Source organism: Nomascus leucogenys, chromosome 6 (assembly GCF_006542625.1).
Source record: "Nomascus leucogenys isolate Asia chromosome 6, Asia_NLE_v1, whole genome shotgun sequence".
NCBI lineage: Eukaryota > Metazoa > Chordata > Mammalia > Primates > Hylobatidae > Nomascus > Nomascus leucogenys.
The window spans coordinates 104,467,419-104,487,107 of NC_044386.1; the positions used below are offsets into that span (position 1 = coordinate 104,467,419).

Genomic DNA, 19,689 nt, shown 5'->3' on the forward strand with positions numbered 1-19,689 from the left:
GGATTTTAGCTATTTGTGTACCTATTGTATTACACAAATTAATCAGTGTTTCCAACCTTACAGGCCATGGTTTGTGGAGCTATCTCACTGAATCTGATAATCCATAGACTCATAAGGATGTATGTATGTATCTATCATCTTGGGACGTCAAGCCTTTGTAAACCAAGGCATTTTGTATTAAAATTATACTTACAAACCGTGGGAGCTACTATGCCAATTGTAATCAGAATCATGTCTTTTTCACCTTCCTGTCTATTGCTGTACCTTAGCCTGGTTTCTTGCCTAAAGTGAGCACTCCGTAAGTGCTGCTGGCTAGTTGTGTGGATGAGTGTCATTGTGTAGCTGACAGCAAGATAGCGTTAAGAAGCCGCCTTCTGCTAGATTTCCCAATCCTGGTGCAGAAGCCCTGAATTACCGGAAATGTTACTGTTCTTCAGTGTGGGTTTTACTTTTAAATGTTTATGAATGAAGGCTAATTCAGAAGAGAGAACTTGCGTGAAAGTGTGTATCATCTCAGATTTATTTAAGCTTCTTGTGTTCTTAGAGACAGTGAGCCTCCTCAGGACATCATTGTTAGTTAACTGCTGGTGATTAAAACCACAGGATCCTAGTAATTGACAGAGCCAGCAACAAACAAACAAACAGCAGGTTTTTTTTAGTTACAGCATTTTGATATTTAGAAAAATTGGTATCCAGTTTCATATTTTACTTGTGTCATTTCAGTAATGCCTTATTTTCTAAATATTTTTGTCTAAATCAACAATGACTATTTTCCAATAAATCTTTCTTGAAGATGTGAAATACTCTTTTCCAAACTTATTCAATTTAATACTAAAAAATTTTAAACAATTATTATTGAATTCTAAGACAAAGCAAAGAATAAGAAGAGGTGGCACAGTGGCTCACGGCTGTAATCCTAATGCTTTGGGAAGCCGAGGTGGGAGGATTGCTTGAGGCTAGGAATTCAAGACCAGCCTAAGCAACATTGTGAGATCCCTGTCTCTCCAAAAAAAATTTTAAAAAACAGCTGGGCATGGTGGCACATGCCTGTAGTCCTAGCTACCCAGGAGGCTGAGACAGGAAGATTGCTTGAGCCCAGGAGTTTGAGGCTGCAGTGAGGTGTGATTGCACCACTGTACTCCAGCCTGGGGTGACAGAGCTTCTTTTTCTGAAAAGGAAGGAAGTGAGGGAAGTAGGGAAAATGAAAGGAGAAACAAGAAAAAGGGAAAAGAACAAGAAGAGACTCTTGAGGGGGAAATTTGTGGTGGACTGGAAGTGAGGAAACCTTGGGTCCTCTGTTTTGAAATATTTATTACTTTCATCAAATTACTTTGCCTCCTTTGGCCTCAGGTTTTTTATGGGTCTAATAAAGAGAAGCAGGGCTGTAATCCTCAAGGAGTCTCTCCACTTTTTTCTTCAGAATCACTGAGGATAATGAATTCAAAGATTATTCATTAAGCATCCACCATGAACCAGGCACTTACTACTCACTGGGGAGATCCGTTAAATAGATGGCGATTTTGTTCTCAGGAAGCTTATGGTCTTTTGAGCAGATAAAGCTATGAATACAATATAGTTGATCTACATGTATGCTCTCCACAAATCACCAAGCCTCACTGAGTATGTTTTCTTCCTCTCTAAAATGGCAACGTGCCTTCTCACGGGTCTGCAAAAAGGTCAAATCTATGGGATGGTACTTTAAAGTATCATGAATCTAGAAATATAATGAGTTCTTTTACAGCCTTTTTTTTTTGAGACAGTGTCTGGCTGTGTCGCCCAGGCTGGAGTACAGCAGTGCTGTCTTGGCTCACTGAAACCTCCACCTCCCGGGCTCAAGCCAGCCTCCCACCTCAGCCTCCTGAGTAGCTGTGATTACAGGTGCCCACAACCATGTCCAGCTAATTTTTGTATTTTTTGTGGAGACAGGGTTTTACCATGTTGCCCAGGCTGGTCTTGAACTCCTGAGCTCACAGTTGCCAAATTCAGTAACTTATTTTTGTTTTGTATCTGCTTTGACTTCTCTGCAGCAGCTTCTGTGAAGCGCTAATCTTCCAAGTTCTCTGGCTCTTAGACACTGGTGTGTGCCATCTCTGACTTCTCTATTCTCTGTTTTACACACAGACACACACACACACACACACACACACACACACACACACACTGAACTAAAATGGCAAATTGTTACTCTGGTCCAGTGTCTCTGTATATATAACATTTGTGACCCAACCAGAAATATATGTAGCACTGAAAATACTGTATGCAATATAGTGTTCCATTCACTGTCATTCCCATCTCTATTAATTACAGCATGCATTGTCCAAGTGAACACACATTTCATTGTCAACTATGCAAGATGCTGTGGTAGGCTTATTGACCGACCTAACATTTTCACATCTCACATGTAAGCTGTGAGTTCTTTGAGGACAAGCTATTTTACTACTACTGCTTTTAAGGCTTGGTACAGTGTTTATTATATAGAAGATACTTAACACAGTTTTTACAAAACAGAAGAAGGATAGAAACATCCCAGCATGGCAAGCATTACATCTTCACACTATCTTCCTTTTCTAGAAAGTAACAATAGATTTTAAAATATTTTCCATCAAAAAAAAAAAACAACTCAGGATGAGCACCCATGTCACACCTACTGTGGTAGCTACAATAAAAAAGATAACAAAAATTGGTGTTGACAAGAATGTAGAAAAATTGTCGAATGGTACAGCCACTTTGGAAAACAGTCTGACATCTCCTTAAAGTATTAAACATAAAGTTATCATGTATGTAACCCAGCAGTTCCAGTCCTAGGTATATGCCCAGGAGAATTGAAAACATGTCCACACAAAAACTCTGAATGTTCATAGCAGCATCATTCGTCACAGTCAGAAAGTGGGGGGAAAAAACAACAACAACCCAGATCTCCATCAACTGATGCATAGATAAGTAAAATTTGGATATATCTATACAGTAGAATATTATTTGGAAATAAAAGAAGTAAAGTACTGTTACATGCTTCAACATGGGTGAACCTCGAAAACATTTTGCTAAGTGAAAGAACCCAGCATGAAAGACCAAATAATGTGTGACTCTATTTGTATGAAATGTCCTGAGTAAGCAAATCTGTAGAGATAGAAATAGATTCCTGGCTCTCTAGGCACTAGGGGACAGGGGATGGGGGTGAGGCATGACTACTAATGGATATAGGGTTTCTTTTGTCAAGATAAAAATGTTTAAAATTACATAGTGGTGATGGTTACACAACTCTATGAATACACTAGTACTATTGAATTATATACATTAAATGGGCCAGTTTTCTAGTATGTGAATTACATCTCAATAAAGATGTTAAAATGCAAAATAATACACACACACGTTCACACACACACACACACACACACACACACACACACACACTCCAAATGCAATGTGGTAATTTGGATGGGATCCTGGAACAGAAAGAGAACAGTAGTGGGAAAACAAGTGAAATCCAAATAAAGTCTGGAGTTTACTTAATAGTAATGTACCAGTGTTGGTTTTTTAGTATTGACAACTGTGTCATGGTTATGTAAGATGTTAACGTTGGAGAAACCGGTGAGGAAGGGAGTGGGGATAAATGGGAACTTTCTGTGCTGTCTTTGCAACCTAAAGTTTTCTACTTTTTACGTATACTATTTTTTGTATCAGCCTGAAGTTGTTACAAAATAAGTTTCTCAAGATAAATTTTTTTAAAAGAAAAGAAATATATAACCATTGAAGAAAATTTGGGAAACCACAGGAAAGTTAAAAGGAATATAAGTAGTCTCTTTGTGGTCACTCAGACATATCCACCCAATTGAAAACAGATTAGGAGATTGCACCACAGACGTGTAACATGTCAAGAGATTTTTGGCTGCCACTGTGTGTAAAATTTTTAATACTATATAATGTATACTATTAATTAATAGTATATATTTAATTAATATTAATTAAACAATTACTAATTGTTAATGTGGTGGATCTGAAATTTTACCGTGCTTGCAAGCTGGCAAGTTAACTTACATCCTGACACAGTTTCATGGGTGCTGGCTGAAGTCATGGGATTCTAGGGTCAGAGACAGATAAATGTATTATTGCATAGCCAGCAGCATCAGCATCACCTTCTTGTTGGTTCTCCTTGCTTCCTAAGCCCTATGCAGGCAACACGAAAGGGTCCAGGTTGATGCTGTGTCACAGCTGAGAAATCTAAACCTGAAGGAATCTGAATTTTTATACAGTGGACAGTAAGCCTGTGTGACCTTTGCCCTTGACTGAGACATTATCTTTATTATACTGGACAGAAACAAACCTGCCCTTTGCTTCAGAAGGAAACAATATTTTTATCTTCTAAGGATGTTTGATATACAAACAGTCTTGAAAAGATAGTCTAGAGTAAAAGAGCCATCAGGACTTTTGCTGACAGAACCTGCAGAAATGCAAGAGGGACATGGAGAATTGTTTCCCAACATGAATATGTTCTCATCACTGTTACTCAGAAATTAGTATATTTACTTAAAGATATTTAACTTTAATTTTGTTCTAGTAGTATGTGTTTATTGTATATAATTTTGTAAAATGTGAAACTCACTTTATGTAACACATGTACCTAAAACGACAGGAAAAGTATAGAGAGTCTTAGTTGCTTGCATATTCAAAGCAAATAATGTTCACTTTACTCATTGGCTATGGAATGACATGTTATATTGAGAAGGTAATGAAGAGTATTCTAAGAAATAGAATTTTTTTTTTTTTGAGGCAGAGTCTTGCTCTGTCGCCAGGCTGGAGTGCTGTGGCGCGATCTTGGCTCACTGCAACCTCTGACCCCCTGGTTCAAGCGGTTCTCCTGTCTCAGCTTCCCAAGTAGCTGGGACTACAGGCACGTGCCACCACGCCCAGATAATTTTTGTATTTTTTTAGTATAGACAGGGTTTCACTATGTTGGCCAGGATGGTCTCGAACTCCTGACCTTGTGATCCGCCTGCCTCGGCCTCCCAAAGTGCTGGGATTACAGGCCTGTGCCACCGCACCCGGCAGAAATAGAATTTTAATAGGGTTTTCTAAAATGTTGGCCAAAAAACTTGTTGAAGGTCAAGGTAGGAGACAGTAATATGGTAATTCGTAGTAGTTCATTTCCAGATGCTTTACTTATCACTAAAGAATCATCTGAGCTCTTTTATTTCCGTTAACTATCTAAACTTGTTGCTGTATTCATGCAGCCTCTTCTTATTACAATAATAATAGGGGCAGGGGGGGAAGTAATTTTTTCCCTTCCAGCTTAAAAGTGTAGTTTTGTATTGCAGTACAGTGGTTCTGTTAGCAGAGAATCTTATTTCACAGTAAGTAAAATTTGGCTCATTTCAAATGAAATGCAGTTTCAAAATAAGAGAAAATTCTCTGAATGACTTTTTTTTTTCTTTTTTTTTTTTGAGATGGAGTCTCGCTCTGTCGCCCAGGCTGGAGTGCAGTGGCGCAATCTCGGCTCACTGCAAGCTGCGTCTCCCGGGTTCACGCCATTCTCCTGCCTCGGCCTCCCGAGTAGCTGGGACTACAGGCGCCCGCCACCACACCCGGCTAATTTTTTTTGTATTTTTAGTAGAGACGGGGTTTCACTGTGTTAGCCAGGATGGTCTCGATCTCCTGACCTCGTGATCCGCCTGCTCTGCCTCCCAAAGTGCTGGTATTACAGGCATGAGCCACTGTGCCTGGCCTTTTTTTTTTTTTAAGAAGAAAATGTGTTGTTTCAATTCTTTGAAAGATGTGGATAGGGTGTTGGTAAAGTTACAAAATTTGTGGTTACTTCCTTATTGTGTACACCTTAAAGTACATTTCAGAAAGGATATTTTTTAATAAGTGTAATCCCAGGGCACCTGCTGAAGATTCAGTTCCATTCAGGATTACTTTTACATTTTTGGCATCATTTTGTAACACACCAGGAACTGAAACCTTGATGGCCCCTGACTCCTGCTGTTTTTCCTCTCTGTAATAGTAAAATAGCTGAACAGAGCAAATGATAAAGTGTTTTGTTTCATGTGGTTCTAGTTTGCCTGGTTATTTGCAAGCAGTTTAATTCCTTTCATTCATTTTATTGTCAAACAGTTGTAATTTGACAAAATGTCCCCTGGCTTTCTGCCTTATGCCACTTAGCATATACAGTAAAACTGTTGATCTTTATCAGCAGAAGAGTTTAATCTTCTCACTAAAGTGATCAGAAATATATTTCAGAGGTTATTGAATAAAATCAAGGCTTCTGTCTTTGAGCATACAAATATTCACAACTACTTAGTAGTTTGTTTAGATATTTCCGCTCATATTATTTAGAATTACATCTGAGTATGTCAGTTTTAATGATTAAAGGGTTATAATGTTAAGGTGCGTGGGAATTGTGAAGACAAATTTATTTTATATTTTATACTTATGTTTTTGAGAATGTATTTGTTTTCAGCTTTATTCTGGTATAAATTTCCATACAACAAAATTAACCAATATAAGTTTATAGTTTGGTGAGCTTTGACAAATATTTAAATTGTGTAATTACTACCGCATCATAATAGGAACATTTCTGTCAGCTCAGAAGTTCCGTTCTGTCTCCCTGTAGTCAGTCTTCTCCTTCAGTCTCTGCTGATCGCTAATGTTTTCTTGCTACTGTAGGTTTGCCTTTTCTAAATACTGCATAGATAGAACCATACAATAGGTAGTCTTTTGAGTCTGGCTTTTTTTTTTTTTTTTAACTTACCATAATACTCTTGAGATTCATCCATGTTGTTTGTATCAGCAGTTCATTTCTTCTTACTGTGAATCTATAACATTGTATGGATATATTACAATTTGCTTATCCATTTACCATTTGATGGCAATCTGGGCTGTTTCTAGTTTGGAGCTCTCATGAATTAAAGTGCTTTAAAAGTTCCAGTGCAAGTCTTTGTGTGACAGTAGGTTTTGATTCTTCTTCAGTAAATGAATGGGATGCTATATTGTATGTAAGTATATGTTTGACATTATAAAAAGCTGCTAAACTGCTTTCCCAAAATGGCTATATTATCTTGCATTCTTTCAGCAACAGTTCTGTGTTGTAGTTGCTCCACATCTTTACCAACATTTGGTATTATCAGTCTCAAATTTTGACTGTTGTAATGGATGTCTGTTGGTATGTCCTTGTGATTTTAATTTACATTTTCCTGTGGATTAATGATGCTGGATATCTTTTTTTTGCTTATCTGCCTTTTGTATATCTTTTTAAATAAAATGTTTATTCAAATCTTTTGCCCATTTAAAAAATTATGTTGCTTTGTTACTGCATTATGAGAGTTTCTTTTATTTTTAAATATTCCGGGTAGGAGTTCTTAGCAGATAATTGTTTTATAAATATTTTCCTTCAGTTTTTAGTTTGCCTTTTTGTTTTCCTAACAATGGCTTTTGAGGAGTAAAAGTTTTTAAGGTTGACATAGATTTATCTTTTTTCTCATGTTTTAAAAAATGTACTATTTAAGAAATCTTTGTGTAACCGAAGATCCCATAAAAGTGTTTCCCTCTGTCTTCTTTAGGAGTTTTATAGTCTTAGGTTGAACATTTAGATATATAATGTATCCTGAGTTCATTTTTATAGGTGGTAAGGTTTGGTGTAAGATTTTAGATCTTGGGGAGTTTTATTTGTTTACTTATTAGTATCCAGTCGTTATAGCATCATTTGTTCATAAGACTATGTTCCTCATTAAAATATCTTGGCATCTTTGTCAAAAATCAGTGGGCCATATCTGTGAAGGTCTGTTTGTGGATTCTCTCTTCTCTGCCATTGATCTGTATGTCTGCCGTTTAATATCACACTGGTTTGGTTAGTGCAGCTTTTATAGTAAGTCTTGAAATCATGTAGTGATCAATTTGAGGACAATTAACAACTGTATTGAGTCTTCTGATCTCATGGTATCTCTGTATTTATTTAAGTCTGCATTAATTTTTCTCAACAGTGTTTTATAAAGGTTTCAGAGTATGAGTCTTACTTATATTTTCTTAAAATTATCCCTAATTATTTTATATTTATTGAGGCTTTTGTAAATGGTATTGCTTTTATTTTTAATTTCAATTTCTAATTGCTCATTGCTAGTATGTTGACTTTGTGTCTGGCTAATAAATTATTTATTCCAGTATTTTTATAGATTCCTTAGGATTTTCTGCATAGGCAGTCAGGCCATTTGTGAATAAACCAAGTTTCACTTCTTCCTTTCCAATGGTGTACGTTTTCTTTCTTTTTCTGCTTTACTGTACTGGCTAGGACCTCCAGAATATTGTTGAATAAAAGTGATGAAAATGGACATCTTTGGTTACTGATCTCAGAATGAAAGCATTCAGTCTTTCACCAGTAAATATAATGTGAACCGTAGGTTTTTTATAGATGCCTTTGTCAGGTTGAGTAATTTCCTTTCTGTTCCTAGTGTTCTGAGAGTTTTTATCATGAATAGATGTTGAATTTTGCTGGTTTTTTTTTTCCTTTGAGACAGATTCTTGCTTTGTTACCCAGGCTGGTGTTCAGTGGCACAATCACAGCTCACTGCAACCTCTGCCTCCCGGGTTCAAGTGATTCTCATGCCTCAGGCTCCCTAGTAGCTGGGATTACAGAGCCCCACCACCGCACCTGGCTAATTTTTGTAGTTTTAGTAGAGACGTGGTTCCACCATGTTGGCCAGGCTGATCTTGAACTCCCGCCCTGAAGTGATCTGCCTGCCTTGGCTTCCCAAAGTGCTGGGATTACAGGCATGAGCCGCCGCTCCCGGCCCCAAATTCTTTTCATCTAATGATGATCATTAGTTCGTGAGTTTTTTGGTCTGTTAATAAACTGATTTTTCAAGTGCTAAACCAACCTTAAATTCCTGGGATGAACCCATTTGCTCATGATATATATTGCGGATTCCATTAACCTAAAATTTTGTTAAGGTTTTTTGCATCTATATTCCTGAGGAATATTGAGCTATAGTTTTCTTGTATCTGTCTGGTTTTGATTTCAGAGTAATGCTAGGCTCATAAAATGAGCTGCATTGTAAATACTTTTCTTCTGTTTTCTGTAAGAGCTTGTGTAGAGTTGACATTTCTTTCTTAAATGTTTGGTAGCATTCACCACTGAAGTCATCTAGGCCTGAAGTTTTCCTTGTAATAAAGTTTTAAACTATGGACTCAATTGCTTTAATAGAATAAGGCTATTTAGATTATCTATGTTTTCTTGAGTGAATTTTGGTAGTTGTATAGTGTCATGGAATGCTCCTATTTCATCCAACTTGATGAATTTATTGCAGTAATGTTCATAATATTTATTTTTTCAGTATATAGGATCTGTAATGGTGTCGCACTGTAATTCCTGATTCCTGTCATTTGTAGCTTTTCTTTTTTGATTAGCCTCGCCAGAGTTGTATTGATATTATTGACCCTTATAAGGAACCAGCTTTTGGTTTCATTGATTTTACTGTTCTTCTGTTTTCTATTTAATTGATTTCTGTTCTTTATTTTCTTTATCCTGCTTGCTTTGGGTTAATTTACTCCTCTTTTTCTAGTTTCATAAGGTAGAAGTTTAGATCACTGATTTGAAACCTCATGTTCTAATATAGGCATGTAATGTTATAAATATTGCTGTTAGCACTGCTTTAGTTATATCCACGAATTTTTATATGTGGTGTTTTAATTTTTATTCAATTCAGAATATTTTCTTCTTTTTCTTAATATTTCTACTTTCATTGGGTTATTTAGAAGTTTTTTTTTTTTAATCTCTGTCACCCAGGCTGGAGTGCAGTGGCGCGATCTTCACTCAACGCAAGCTGCACCTCCCAGATTCATGCCATTCTCCTGCCTCAGCCTCCTGAGTAGCTGCGACTGCAGGCGCCTGCCACCGTGCCCGGCTAATTTTTTTGTATTTTTTTTTTTTTTTTTTAGTAGAGATGGGATTTCACCGTGTTAGCCAGGATGGTCTCCATCTCCTGACCTTGTGATCCGCCTGCCGCAGCCTCCCAAAGTGCTGGGATTTCAGGCGTGAGCCGCCGCGCCCAGCCTATTTAGAAGTTTTTAAAAATTTTTTCAAATATTTGAGTTTTTCCCAAGTATCTTTTGTTTTGGATTTCTGATTTAATACTGTTGTGATCACAGAGCATACTTTTTATTATTTTAATTCTCTTATATTTAAGACTTGTTTTGTGCTACAGTATATGTTTGTTTTATTTGAGGTTTGTTTTATGTGATAGAATATGAACATTCCAAGTGCACTTGAGAAGAATGTTTCTTATGCTATTATTGGGTGGAGTGTTCTATATTGTGTTAGCTCAAATTGGTTGAGGTTTTTCAAGTTTTCTCTATCTTGCTGATTTTGTTTCTATTTATCAATTAACTAAGAGAGGAGTATTGAAATCTTCAATGGTAATTTTTAAAATTTAATCAGAGAATTATAATATTAAGATGGTTAGGAGGTGTAAAGGTGATATTTAAATTTTTTTTAATTTATGGCGAGGGGGGAAGTATTTGCTTTTTTAGAATAACACAGACTTGGCATTCCAGCACCAGTCCTGCTCTTTATTACTTCAGCAACCCCTTTGAGCCTGTTTTTTTTGAGATGGCATCTTGCTCTGTCGCCCAGGCTGGAGTGCAGTGGCACGATCTCGATTCACTGCAACATCTGCCTCCCGGGTTTAAGCAATTCTCGTGCCTCAGCCTCCTGAGTAGCTGGGATTACAGGCATGCACCACCACCACCATGCCTAGGTAATTTTTGTATTTTAGTAGAGATGGGGTTTCGCCATGTTGGCCTGACTTGTCTTGAACTCCTGGCCTCAAGGAATCCTCCCACCTCAGCCTCCCAAAGTGTTGGGATTACAGGCATGAGCCACTCCAAATATGTATTTTAATATTTAGTCAATTTCATTTGTTAACTTTTAAAATTTTACCCCTGGCCTACACTATGGCCTTCATCTTTATGTATCTTTTCCTATTGCTTTTGTATGCCTAATTGTTATTGACAACCTCTTAAGATCCTTGAGTATAGATTGCTGTGGTTATATTGTGAAAAAAAATTTTTTTCCCCTTGACATAAGTTTGCTCACCCTGTATTAAAGAAAAAGATAGGAATGTTGGTCAGTTGACATAATTTTGGCACCTATAAAATTATCTCCCATTACTTCAATGTCTGAAACTCAGTGTTTTCCTTTTCTTTCAGATAAACCGAGAAAACTGGTGTACAATAGAGCCATGCCCTGATGCAGCATCTCTTCTGGCTTCCAAGCAGAGCCCAGGTAAGCTGAGATTATCCATTCGTTTTCTGGAGCTGCAGGCCCACTCTGGCAGATCATTTTATTTGGAGATCTGCCCTTCCTTAGCATGCTATACAATAAATCAGAGGAAGGGATATATGTGATTTGGGTTTGTAGGCATTTTGTCTTACAGTTGAAGATGAGCACATGTAATTACCTGAATTTTATTTTGGTAGCAATGGACATCATAGGTGGCTTTATGATTTATTCATTTGTGAAGGCGTCTGTGCTGTGCATATACATATGACATAGGATTTTTAATCTGGTAAAAGTATAAATATACTGTTAACCAAACCTGAGGTTCTCAATTTTGAATGCACATTGGAGTTATCTGGCTGAACAAGCTTTAAAAATATACTGATGCCTGGGTCCTACCTCCAGATATTCTGATTTAATTGGGTGGGGTGTGGCCTAGATATCAAAATCTTTATAAGCTCCTTTGGTTACCCTACTGTGTACCCAAGGTTGAGAACCATTACACTTTGGACGCATGGTCAGGAATTAAGTCTTTCCTTAAGTACCTTTGAGTTATTCCTAACAACGCTTGAGGCTATGATGCTCTTAAGACCTTGCTTGTTAATGACACAGCACACGGCTTGTGGTTAGTTAGGATTCCCAACTTTTAAACCAGGTCCAGCTTCTAACTCTGTGTGACGTAAAGTGTGTTCCCTAATGTCTTTGTGCTCTGTTGTCTCCCTCCCATCTGTAAAGTGTTAGTAGCCTGTCTCATTTTGAGGGTGTAGTACAGATAACATGATGAGTAATCCCTGTGCCTGTTCCTACGGCTGCTAAGTGAATACTAGTAATGTGCATTCTGAGTTTTTTAGTCTGTTTCACCAAACAAGCCTCTGTTTGCCTTCCCAATTTTTACTGCCCAGCTTTAAAAATTACCTAGTCTTCATTTGCAGGTCTTGTTAGAAATAGTTTACATGTAGATACCCTCCAGTAGTATTAAATTTAAAAACAAATTGTTTTGAATCCTCTAACTCCAGAGCAGTTTCCTACTGATTGTCAATTCTCTAACATTTACTACAAAGGAAATACTGAAAAGAAATATGAAAAGTGTTTTTCTCTATTTTTGTCTCGTTTTTTGAGAGTAGTTAAGGATATTATGCTATAGTTGTGTTCAGGGTCCAAGTTTTACAAGATTGGCCCTGTTCACAGATTTAGCTGACACTTCCCGCATGTAGCCTCCTAGAACCTTCTACTTAAACGTGTACCACTTACTACTGTGTTTTGGTTCCTTAAACTGTTTGGGGCTTTTTCTAAAAGTGTAATTAAAACCACCCAAGAGTGAAACTTTCTGCCAAGTAAAGGTTAAATGAGGTTGCTCACAGTTCGAATATTCATAGGAAGGAACGATCTCCACACATCATAGTTTAATTTCTATATTTAGAGAAATAATTTTTGAACCCCTGGACATTTTCCCCAGGACACAATTTTGAATTCTGTAGACCTACTGTACACCCTAACCCCAAGCATAAGCAATTTAGTATTTTTAGAGTAATTATTTTAAAATCTCAATTTAACAGGATTGCAGATCAGAATTATGCTGCTGAGCTTCAGACCTGAGATTTTGATTTTCGGCATAGTGTTTTTGTGAATCCCAGGTACTTTGTTTTGCAGGTTTCTGTATTTTACTTTATAAATACTTCCTCAAGGGAGCAATAGCATTAGAACAAATAAGATACTGTCTTTTGGCCGGGTGAGGTGGCTCATGCCTGTAATCTCAACACTTGGGGAGGCCGAGGCAGGCAGATCATAAGATCAGGAGTTCGAGACCAGCCTGGCCAATATGGTGAAACCCCCATCTCTACTAAAAATGCAAAAATTAGCTGGGTGTGATGGCATGCCTCTGTAATCCCAGCTACTCGGGAGGCTGAGGCAGAAGAATCACTTGAACCCGGGAGGTGGAGGTTGCAGTGAGCCAAGATCACGCCACTGCACTCCAGCCTGGGCGACAGAGCAAGACTCCATCTCAAATAAATAAATAAATAAATAAATAAATAAATAAATAAATAACGGAGTCTTGTTCTGTCACCCAGGCTGGAATGCAGTGGCACAATCTCGGCTCATCGCAAGCTCCGCCTCCCAGGTTCACGCCATTCTCCTGTCCCAGCCTCCTGAGTAGCTGGGACTACAGGCGCCCGCCACCACACCCGACTAATTTTTTTGCATTTTTAGTAGCGACGGGGTTTCACCGTATTAGCCAGGATGGTCTCAATCTCCTGACCTCGTGATCCATCCGCCTCGTCCTCCCAAAGTGCTTACAAAGGGATTACAGGCATGAGCCACCACGCCTGGCCAAGATACTGCCTTTTAAAATCACTTTGTATACTCTTCAATAATGGATAAATTACAAAATAGAATTGTGATTAGTATGACATAACAGAGCCCACTGCATGTCAGCGGTGTGTTTTCCAGCCCTTCCCCAGCAACAGTTTGTTGGCATATATGTCGTTTTAAACCCAAATGACTAGATAACACCTTTTAAAAAGTTTGTATTCTGTTAGCTTCTGAAAAGCTAATAGCTCAGTACATAAAAATTATAGACAGATTTACATATGGCTCATAAAATGGGACTGGCCCTACCAATGTCCACCTTTAAGGTACTGTCATCTGGATACTTACTGAATCATACATTAAAAGTTAATGAAGCCTTAATTTCATTAGACACATATATCACACACCTGCTATGTGCTGGAAACCAGAGTTCTGGTTACTATGTGTATAAATTATTCCTGTCACTATGACTCCTTTAGGGAAGTACTAATCATCTCTTGTCACTGTTATGGAAATGGCAACTGAGAGGGGTGAAATTACTTCTTGCCTGGAATTTTTCTTCTATTAAGTAGTCAGACCTAGATTTAAGCCTGATCAGTCTAACTCGAAAACCAGAGCTCTTTACTCTTGTTTACACTTAGATATGCCGCTCCCGTTTATTCAGTAGGAAGGGGACATACAGGAAGAAAGAAAAGATTTTATTAATTTTGAAAACTTACCAATTCATGTGACACCGGGTGTGGATTAGCTCTGCCTTTAGGGATTCCCCCCACCTCCCCCCGCCTCATGGCGTTAGGGGGTTATAATGGTTTACGGTCCCTCTCTCTCCATCTTAGCCCTTCTTTCTGTACTTTTCCCTCTTTCCCACCTCAACAGTCAGCTTTATCTCAGAGAGCAGACTCTCATCCCAGACTTGGTTTGTTATCCCTTGTGGTGCTGGTTTGAATTTATTTTCTGGGTGAGGTATTCCTATCAGGACTGACTCTGGATCTTCCCCGTGAATTTTCCATTCAAATATCGTGAGCTAGTTTGTTTTCCAGTCTGGAATTTGGACGTGGTCTGTTAGAGGGCCAGCTGGACAGCGAGCAGCTCAGCGTAGTTGCTGTGACAGCCCTTTCTTTTCTTGGCCAGCCCCTCTATTTTTCCCTCAACCACGGAAAGGCATTTTTTTATTTTTTCAAGTGGGGAAAGGAGAAGGAATAGATCACACCCACCAGCTCTTCCTAGGTTACTACATACTCTAGGAAATGTGAAAAAAAAAAACAAACCTCCAGAATACCCATAGTTTCCAGTCTGTTAAAGGCAGGGCTGTTCCCATTGAACTAACACACTCCGAAATAGTTTGAACCAAGACTGAAACAGACTAAGGTGATTTTTTCTTTAACTGAAAGATTTTCAGATTCATCCATGAGCCCTGTCTCACTTCCTATGGCATTTTTTTTTTTGTAATTCTTTGTCGAAATTGTCTTCTAACATGTTCATTTCTGCCACAAGACAGTAAACTGCTTCCCCCCAACACTAAACATTTCTTTTTATTTGGATACTCCCCAGTATTTAGCCAGATGCTTAACTAGTAGAAAAAGTAATTTTATTGGCAAGTGATTTATGACCTATACCAATGCAATGCATCCTTGACCCTTGCTCTAAGCTACCAGAGCAAATAATTTAGTGATTGTCACTAATTAATTAACTGTTGATTAGAACAACTATTTCTTCCCACTTTCAACACACAGAGACAACATAATTATCATCCAAGCATAGAATCTAATAGTCAAAGGAGACATTGAAAGTTATCTAGTCCAACCCTCACTTCCCTCTCTGTGCAGATACCTTTTCTGTAATATCTTGACATAGTCATTCTCTGTTCCAAAACCCTTCTGGTAAAGTGATAGTCACTGCTTTATGGGCCACCCAACCTATTGCCAAGAAGCCCCGTTTTAGTGAAGCTCTGTGGCTCACACTCACTGGTCTTTGTTCTGCCTCTGGAGCAGCACAGAGGGAATCTGTGACAGTCTTCAGGCACATTTTCTTCAGGCTCCTCGGTAAGCTGAATGTATCTCAGATGTTTTGACTGTCATGACCCCATTACTACATACACATTTTTGTTTATCAGTGTTCTACTTTAGATATTATTTAGGAACAAGTACAATCCTGAGGGTGTGGTCTGGATGGCGCATAGTGACGGGACTGTCCCCGTTTTGGATGCCAGTGTACTATTTACTAATAGAGACTAAAACTATTAGTGTTTCTTTGGTTTTGTCATCACGTTGTACTGTCAGTTCCTCTTGAATTTGCTTCCCCCAAAACCTCCAAGTTCTCTTTAACTCCTAGATAGCCAGGTTTCCTGCCCTGTCCCTCATCACTTAGTGTCACCTACAAATTTGATAAAGCATGCCTACCTGGTTGTCCAAATAACACATTAACTTGCTTACAAAAACAGAGATGCATGACTTTTATCCTTTTTTTTGGAAATGAAGTTGCCCTGTGTCACCTAGGCTGGAGTGCAATGGTGTGATCTTGGCTCACTACAGCCTCTGCCTCCCCGGTTCAAGCGATTCTTCTGCCTCAGCCTCCCAAGTAGCTGGGATTACAAGCACCTGCCACCATGCCTGGCTAATTTTTTGCATTTTTTAGTAGAGACGGGGTTTCACCATGTTGGCCAGGCTGTTCTCGAACTCCTGGCCTCAGGTGATCCACCTGGCTTAACCTCTCAAAGTGCTGGGATTACAGGCTTGAGCCACCATGCCCGGCCATGACTTTTATCTTTAAACTTCTTAGGGCCAAGCCCAGTGGCTCACGCCTGTAATCCTAGCACTTTGGGAGGCTGAGGCAGGCGGATCACAAGATTAGGAGATGGTGACCATCCTGGCTAACATGGTGAAACCTCATCTCTACTAAAAATACAAAAAAAAAAAAAAAATTAGCCAGGCATGGTGGCACGTGCCTGTATTCCCAGCTATTCAGGAGGCTGAAGCAGGAGAATCGCTTGAACCCAGGAGGCGGAAGTTGCAAAAACTTCTTGAAGGAAGCCCATATCCACTTAGTAATGGACTTGGGTTCTTGGTTTCACCATCCACAAATCTCTTTAACCATATTGGTACCCAGTCACATGTCACTTTTGTTTACAAAGTTAATAGCCTGGGCAACATGCCAAAACCCCATCTTTACAAAAAATAAACTGGACTTGGTGGCATGTGCCTGCAGTCCCGGCTACTTGGGGGAGGCTAAGGTGTGAGGATTGCTTGAGCCCAGGAGGCGGAGGTTGAAGTGAGCTGAGATTGTGCCACTGCAGTACAGCCTGGGCAACAGAATGAGAACTTGTCTCAAAATAAACAACACAAAACAAAAAAGCAAAGTTAATAAGAGAGAATACCTTGCTTATTTCAAGCTACTAAGTTTTTAGGCTTCCTCGATGTACCAAGGTGGTATTTCTGTCACAGACCCCTCCCTCTGGCTTGCCAGGGTCCCTGTTCTAGTTATTGAACTGAAAACAGATTCTAAATGATATATTTTTCCACTTTGGCACATTATGCCCACAATTTAAGAGCTATTTATGGTAAGAAAAGTTATATTTCTTTTATTATTCAGTAGAACCTATAAGTTTAAAACAAACCCCATCACATAGTTGCTAGTAAAAGACTTTGGATTTTGAAGACAAAAGAAAAAAAATTCCCTCACTACCACGAGGAAAACATTATCATTCAAGTATCTAAATAGAAGTAGAATATGCTTCTAAATCATCCTTTTATCTTTCTGTACCTAATATAAACGTGGCAGACGCATGATTGTCCTGTAGGAGCTATTTCAACCTAGAATTGGAGTAGCAGAGCTACTGATTTGACTGTGTCCTTTATAGCTTCTTAATATTGAAAAAAGAAATAAACAAGAAGGGAAGGAAGAGAAAAGAGTGAGAGAGAGATTTAAAAGACTGGTTGCTGGGGTGAAAAGGAAGTGGTTCTTTTTGTTTTTTGGATTTTTTTTTTTCAATATTGGTGAATAAATTCTCTTTTTCAGAATGTGAGGACTTCCTGGATGTTGGACTGGGCAGAGAGTGTACCTCAAAACAAGGTGTACTTAAAAGAGAATCTGGGAGTGATTCTGACCTCTTTCACTCACCCAGTGATGACATGGACAGCATCATCTTCACAAAGGTATTGTGTGGACCTTCCTTTCATTTTTGTCCCACGGCTTTCGTGTTCCTATTTGGGCTTCCCGAACTCTTTTCCAACTTTTTTCCCCTCTTGTGCTCTCCTGTTTCCCTAAATATGTAACTCCTGCTAGTAAGTTGTGATCCAGCTAGCCCTGTAGGGCCTCACTCACTCTGAGAGGCATTCAAATGTTCTCTTGGAGAAGGAAGCGCGAGATTACCAGGGTTTAGAAAAAGGCATTGGACTGGGCATGGTGGCTCACGCTTGTAATCCCAACACTTTGGGAGGCTGAAGTGGGTGGACCCCTTGAGGTCAGGAGTTCGAGACCAGCCTGACCAACATGGTGAAACCCCATCTCTACTAAAAATATAAAAATTAGCTGGGCGTGCTCACTTGAACCCAGGAGGCGGAGGTTGCAGTGAGTCGAGTTCGCGCCACTGAACTCCAGCCTGGGCGGCAGAGCGAGACTCTGTCTCCAAAAACAAAAAAAAAAAGGAAAGAAAAAAGCATTGGCCAAAGTTATTTAATGTGAAATTGTGGCTAGTTAAATGCAGATTTTGAAGCTCACTTGGGAGTCAAAAGAAATGGAAGTTCCTTTGGAACTAATTAAGTCAGATGACAGTGAACAGTTCTCAGTGGGCAGCAAGGACTGCAGCTCAGACTATATGATGTCATATTTATAAACCAGCTGTAGAGTCATTTCTGGTTAATGTGTTTAGGCCTGAAGCTTCCTGCTGAGTGTGGTCATATCACTCATCCTCATCTAGCCTGCTTAATTGGAACTTTCTAGATGTCTTTGATGGAGCCCTTCCACATGAATCAGCGCACATTTGCATATAATTGGAGGCTGTCTAAGGGAGGTGGGGTATGGGGGCAGTTTGCTTTCTTTTGCTTATGTTTGTTTCTAGTTGCAGCAAGTTCTGTTTTGTTCCCCTGAGAAAAATAGAGGGCTTTCCCACAGCAGAGATGGCAAATGCTACTCAATTATATGCCACAAGTGGTTTTCTTAATGGTAAGGAGGTGAAGAGGCAGAAACACTGTTGCATCTACCAAGATGGTTCCTTCTAGTTTTATAATGAGCTCAGAGAAGTGGTGAGAGCGGTTGTGTTAGTGGGTGATTAGGTTGTCCAAGATGGTGAATGATGCTGTGTAGAAGTTACAAGAATAGGCTGGGTGTGGTGGCTTATGCATGTAATCCCAGCAATTTGGGAGGCCAAGGCGGGTGGATCACTAGAGGTCAGGAGTTCGAGACCAGCCTGGAAATGGTGAAAACCCGTCTCTACTAAAAATACAAAAAAATTAGCTGGGCATGGTGGCGCGTGCCTGTGATCTCAGCTACTCAGGAGGCTGAGGCTCAAACCCAGGAGGTCGAGGCTGAAGTGAGCTGAGATCACACCACTGCACTCCAGCCTGGGCAACAGGAGTGAAACTCCGTCTCAAAAGTAAAAATAAAAAAGAGAAGTTACAAGAATAGAGACCTAAAGATTTGGGCATCAGGAGCGTATCAGTGCCTCTGTGAATGTACCCTGTGTGCCTTCCTTTCATTTTTGGCCTTCCCTGACTTTTTTTTTGGGCTCATTGTCCTCCCAAGGTCTTTGGAAAGACTTATTTAATACGATGTAACCTTAAGGATTTCTGTCATTGTCACTCATGGTGACTTGACAAAAAATTCTGTGAAGTAAAAACTCCACATTTAGAAGATCTGCCTTTCTCTTTACTTAGGAAAAGAGAAATCAATAGTTTTATGTTATTTTATTTATTTTTTTTATAATATCAGAATTTAGGTAATTTCCACTGTGACTCTGAGGTTTTAATTGTAAGGAATTCTATTCCCCGCAAGGGGAATACCATTCTGAAAATAGGTGTCGCTAAAAACATACTGAGATAAACAGATTAGATAGTATCTCCGAGTTCCAGCTTTAAAATGGGATCATTGATAATCATTGAAACTAGGTCATGGATATACAGAGA

At 39.0% G+C, this 19,689-nt stretch overlaps 1 protein-coding gene across 1 annotated transcript in view; it reads left to right on the top strand.

The window, feature by feature from the left end:
• AKAP13 (A-kinase anchoring protein 13) overlaps positions 1 to 19,689 on the top strand; it is a 335,978-nt gene that overhangs the window by 219,831 nt on the left and 96,458 nt on the right. The window contains exons 9-10 of the mRNA XM_030814959.1: positions 11,194 to 11,269; positions 17,585 to 17,721. Coding sequence (XP_030670819.1) covers positions 11,194 to 11,269; positions 17,585 to 17,721 — 213 coding nt within the window. The remainder of the gene's footprint in view (positions 1 to 11,193; positions 11,270 to 17,584; positions 17,722 to 19,689) is intronic.